The 6,000-nt window shown below is 47.7% G+C and overlaps 1 protein-coding gene across 11 annotated transcripts in view; it reads right to left on the bottom strand.

Annotated features, from left to right (window-relative positions):
- Positions 1-4,953: 4,953 nt before the first annotated feature.
- Positions 4,954-6,000, bottom strand: part of ALDH18A1 (aldehyde dehydrogenase 18 family member A1) — a 122,952-nt gene continuing 121,905 nt past the window's right edge. For all 11 annotated transcript variants that reach the window (XM_037904107.2, XM_043551153.1, XM_043551155.1 and 8 more), the window contains one exon: positions 4,954-5,941. In XM_037904107.2, coding sequence (XP_037760035.1) covers positions 5,760-5,941 — 182 coding nt within the window. In that variant the 3' untranslated portion in view covers positions 4,954-5,759. The remainder of the gene's footprint in view (positions 5,942-6,000) is intronic.

Below are 6,000 nucleotides of genomic sequence, written 5' to 3'. Positions count from 1 at the left end.
CCCTAACCCTAACCCTAACCCTAACCCTAACCCTAACCCCTAACCCTAACCCCTAACCCTAACCCTAAGCCCTAAACCCTCACCCTAAACCCTCACCCTAACCCTAAACCCTAAACCTAACCCCTAACCCTAACCCCTAAACCCTAACCCTAAACCCTCACCCTCACCCCTAACCCTAAACCCTAACCCTAAACCCCAAACCCTAAGGCCCGTAACCCTAACCCCTAACCCCTAACCCTAACCCCTAACCCTAACCCCCTACCCCTACCCCTAACCCTAAACCCAACCCCAACCCTTAACCCTTAACCCTCACCCTCCCCCTGACCCCTCACCCTCACCCTCACCCTAAACCCTAACCCCTGACCCTAACCCCCAACCCCTAACCCTAAACCCCTAAACCCTAACCCCAAACCCCTACCCTCACCCCTAACCCTTAACCCCACCCTAACCCCTAACCATAAACCCTAACCCTAAACCCTAACACTAACCCTACCCGACCCTGACCGTGACCCTGACCCTAAACCCTGACCCTAAACCCTAACCCCTTAACCCTAACCCCAACCCTTAACCCTAACCCTACCCCTAAACCCTAACCCAACCCGACCCTGACCCTAACCCCAAACCCAACCCCTAACCCCTAACCCCTAACCCCTAACCCCTAACCCAACCCGACCCTGACCCTAAACCCTAACCCCTAAACCCTAACCCCAACGCTAAACCTAACCCTAAACCCTAACCCTACCCCTAAACCCTAAACCCTAACCCCTAACCCTACCCCTAAACCCTACCCCTTAACACTAAACCCTAACACTAAACCCTACCCCTAACCCCTAAACCCCAACCCCAACCCTAACCCTCACCCTAAGCCCTTAACCCCCTAACCCCCTAAGCCCTAACTCCAACCCCCTAACCCCTAACCCTAACCCCTAAACCCTAACCCCCAAACCCCAACCCTCACCCGACCCTAACCCCTGACCCTAAACCCTAACCCAACCCTAACCCCTAAACCCTAACCCAACCCTAAACCCTAACCCTAACCCCTGACCCCTAACCCTAACCTAACCGTGTCCCTAACCCCTAACCCCTTCCCCTAACCCCTACCCCTAACCCCAAACCCTACCCCTAACCCTAAACCCTACCCCTAACCCTAAACCCTAACCCTCTAACCCTCTAACCCCAACCCCAACCCCAACCCTAAACCCTAAACCTAACCCCTAACTCCCAACCCTAACCCCCAACCCTAACCCCTAACTCCCAACCCTAACCCCCAACCCTAAACCCTAAACCCCAACCCTAACCTAACCGTAACCCTAACCCCTAAGCCCTAAACCCTACCCCTAACCCCTACCCCTAAACCCTACCCCTAACCCCAACCCCAACCCCTAAACCTAACCCATAACTCCCAACACTAACCCCTAACCCCCAACCCTAAACCCCAACCCTAACCTAACCGTAACCCTAAACCCTAAACCTAACCCCCAACCCCCAACCCCTAACCATAAACCCCTACCCCTAAACCCTCACCCTAACCCTAAACCCTACCCCTAAACCCTACCCCTAAACCCTACCCCTCACCCCTAAACCTAACCCTAACCCCTCACCCCAACCCCTAAACCCTAACCTCACCCTCACCCCAACCCCTACCTCACCCTAACCCCTAACCTAACCCACCCGACCCTGACCCTAAACCCTAACCCTTAACCCCCTAACCCAAAACCCTAAGCCCGCTAACCCTAACCCTAACCCTGACCCTAACCCTCACCCCAACCCTAAGGCCCCTAACCCTAAACTCATGCTCAAATAAATTGGTTAGTCTCTAAGGTGCCACAAGTACTCCTTTTCTTTTTCCTAACCCTACCCTAACCCTAACCTAACCCCTGACCCTGACCCTAACCCTAAAACCTAACCCCTAACCCCCACCCCTTAACCCTAATCCTAACCCCTAACCCTAAACCCCTAATCCTTACCCTCACCCTAAACCCTCACCCTAAAACCTAACCCCTAACCCTAGACCCCTAAACCCTAACCCTAGACCCTAACCCCTAGACCCCTAACCCTACCCCTTAACCCTAACACCCTAACCCCAACCCTAACCCCAACCCCTAAACCCTAAACCTAACCCTAACCCCAAACCCTAAACCTAACCCGTAACCTCTAACCCTAACCCCTAAACCCAAACCCCTAAACTATAAACCTAACCCTAAAACCTAAACCCTAACCCAACCCTAAAACCTAAACCCTAACCCCTTAACCCTAACCCGTAACCCCAACTCCTAACCCTAACCCGTAACCCCTAAACCCTAACCCTACCTTAACCCTAGCCCTAAACCCTAATCCAACCCTAACCCTAAACCCCAAACCCTAACCCTCTAACCCTAAACTCCAACCCCTGACCCTCACCCCCAAGCCCCTATCCGCTAACCCTTAACCCCTGACCAGTGATAACCGATCAGAGGTTTATCTCAAGTGCCTATACACAAATGCACGAAGCCTGGGAAAGAAGCAGGAAGAACTGGAAGTCCTGGCAAAGTCAAGGAATTATGATGTGATTGGAATAACAGAGACTTGGTGAGATAACTCACATGACTGGAGTACTGTCATGGATGGATATAAACTGTTCAGGAAGGACAGGCAGGGCAGAAAAGGTGGGGGAGTTGCACTGTGTTTAAGAGAGCAGTATGACTGCTCAGAGCTCAAGTATGAAACTGCAGAAAAACCTGAGAGTCTCTGGATTAAGTTTAGAAGTGTGAGCAACAAGGGTGATGTCGTGGTGGGAGTCTGCTATAGACCACCTGACAAGGGGGATGAGGTGGACGAGGCTTTCTTCCGGCAACTCGCAGAAGTTACTAGATCGCACGCCCTGGTTCTAATGGGAGACTTCAATCACCCTGATATCTGCTGGGAGAGCAATACAGCGGTGAACAGACAATCCAGGAAGTTCTTGGAAAATGTAGGGGACAATTTCCTGGTGCAAGTGCTGGAGGAACCAACTAGGGGCAGAGCTCTTCCTGACCTGCTGCTCACAGACCGGGAAGAATTAGTAGGGGAAGCAAAAGTGGATGGGAACCTGGGAGGCAGTGACCATGAGATGGTCAAATTCAGGATCCTGACACAAGGAAGAAAGGAAAGCAGCAGAATACGGACCCTGGACTTCAGAAAAGCAGACTTTGACTCCCTCAGGGAACTGATGGGCAAGATCCCCTGGGAGAACAACATGAGGGGGAAAGGAGTCCAGGAGAGCTGGCTGTATTTTAAAGAATCCTTATTGAGGTTACAGGGACAAACCATCCCAATGTGTAGAAAGAATAGTAAATATGGCAGGCGACCAGCTTGGCTTAACAGTGAAATCCTTGCGGATCTTAAGTACAAAAAAGAAGCCTACAAGAAGTGGAAGATTGGACAAATGACCAGGGAAGAGTATAAAAATATTGCTTGGGCATGCAGGAGTGAAATCAGGAAGGCCAAATCACACCTGGAGTTGCAGCTAGCAAGAGATGTTAAGAGTAACAAGAAGGGTTTCTTCAGGTATGTTAGCAACAAGAAGAAAGTCAAGGAAAGTGTGGGCCCCTTACTGAATGAGGGAGGCAACCTAGTGACAGAGGATGTGGAAAAAGCTAATGTACTCAATGCTTTTTTTGCCTCTGTCTTCACGAACAAGGTCAGCTCCCAGACTCCTGCACTGGGCAGCACAGCATGGGGAGGAGGTGACCAGCCCTCTGTGGAGAAAGAAGTGGTTCGGGAAGATTTAGAAAAGCTGAACGTGCACAAGTCCATGGGGCCGGATGCGTTGCATCTGAGAGTGGTAAAGGAGTTGGCGGATGTGATTGCAGAGCCAGTGGCCATTATCTTTGAAAACTCATGGCGATTGGGGGAAGTCCCGGACGACTGGAAAAAGGCTAATGTAGTGCCCATCTTTAAAAAAGGGAAGAAGGAGGATCCTGGGAACTACAGGCCAGTCAGCCTCACCTCAGTCCCTGGAAAAATCATGGAGCAGGTCCTCAAAGAATCAATTCTGAAGCACTTAGAGGAGAGGAAAGTGATCAGGAACAGTCAGCATGGATTCACCAAGGGCAAGTCATGCCTGACCAATCTAATTGCCTTCTATGATGAGATAACTGGTTCTGCGGATGAAGGGAAAGCAGTGGACATGTTGTTCCTTGACTTTAGCAAAGCTTTTGACACTGTCTCCCACGGTATTCTTGCCAGCAAGTTAAAGAAGTATGGCCTGGATGAATGGACTAGAAGGTGGATAGAAAGCTGGCTAGATTGTCGGGCTCAACGGGTAGTGATCAATGGCTCCATGTCTAGTTGGCAGCCGGTATCAAGCGGAGTGCCCCAAGGGTCGGTCCTGGGGCCAGTTTTGTTCAATATCTTCATTAATGATCCGGAGGATGGTGTGGATTGCACCCTCAGCAAGTTTGCAGACGACAGTACTAAACCCTCACCCTAACCCCTAACCTAACCCTAACCCCAACCCTAAACCCTCACCCTAACCTAACCCTAACCCTAAACCCTAACCCATTCACACCTGTGTCTTAGCCTTCCCCAAGAGGAAACAGTTCCTTTTCACCCATTAGGTAATAATGCAGCATATAGGGGAAACTGAGGCACACATAGGATTAATAAAAATATTACATAAAATTCCCACTTTGTCACAGATGAGAACAGATGAGGTTCCTAAAATGATGAAGTCTAAATTTAAAAAACCCAGATGCAGCTGCAGTTTGGAACTGAAGTACACGAGCCTTTAACCATTCACAGCAGAATTACGCTGTATTAAATATTACTGGTTTTTTTTTTTTTTTGTGAAAACTGAAAATATTAAAAAAATGCATGGGTGAAAAGTTTAATCATGGGACCAACAGCCCCCATATATTTGGCATCCTTAATTAGGGGAACTCACTCAAGAGAATTACAATTTTATATCAAGCAATCCACACATTAAGATCCAAAACCATTTTGCGTTAACTTTATTTTGAAAAACAAGGAAATTAAAATAGTTTCCATTCTCTTTTGGAGGTGATTAAGTTTCATATAAAATCTAAGAGCAAAAATATTTGTTACAAATATTAATAAAAGCGTAATGAAATCCACATAATATACAACTATGAAATCTATATTAGTCAGCAATTAAAAGAAATCAAAGATTAAAAAGTATCTCATGGTCAAAACATTTTTATACATTTGGAATATTCATTCAGTTGCATCATTTAACATTTAAATACAGAAAAAAATAATTGTCACAGCACTTTTGAATTTTCAAAAGCTGCCAAGATCCTAAGTCTTAAAAAGACAAGTTCAGAAATGCCATATCTTCTCTCTGAATTGAAGAGTTACAGAAAAGGAAAAAAGACGTTTTAAACCAACAGGAAGGCATTAAGAAAAACAAATGGCTCCACCCCTAAAACCAAGCACACACATACTGTATCACACAGAGCAAGGAAAGGAAAAAAGGCAGAGGAGAGGCTTTGAGACCTTTCTATGGTTTGAGAGTGCAGGGCTGTGGTATCAGGGTACCCTATCTGCAACAGCTGCATTTGTTGCTGCACAAGGAAACCGTAAGCAGGAGCAAGAACTCTCAGGCACAGATATGATCACTTTGTCTTAATTTTACTGCAGTGACCAAGAAAAACCCGGAGGAGCCAAGATGTAGAGACAATGTGTCCGAAGGTAAAGTACAATCTCCTCCCCAGAGAGAGCTCTGAAGCCTGAACATCCTCAGTAAACATTTCACACTCATGTGCTCTCCTCAGATGCTCTCAGTTGGTGTTTCTCTGAGGGACAGGAAGGGTCTCATGAAGAAACTTCATACTCCCATGCTCAGAGAAGTCAGAAACAACATGATTCTCCCCTTTCAGCAACCACTTTGTAGTTAATAGCCCTTCAATTCCCACCGGCCCACGGGCATGGATACGAGAAGTACTGATTCCAACCTCTGCACCTGCAACCAAGAGGGAGGTTTAGATACAAGATGATAAAGGGGAGTTTTGTGCACAGTTA

This window comes from Chelonia mydas, chromosome 7 (genome assembly GCF_015237465.2).
Source record: "Chelonia mydas isolate rCheMyd1 chromosome 7, rCheMyd1.pri.v2, whole genome shotgun sequence".
Lineage (NCBI taxonomy): Eukaryota > Metazoa > Chordata > Testudines > Cheloniidae > Chelonia > Chelonia mydas.
This window is presented reverse-complemented; position numbering and strand designations above follow the sequence as displayed.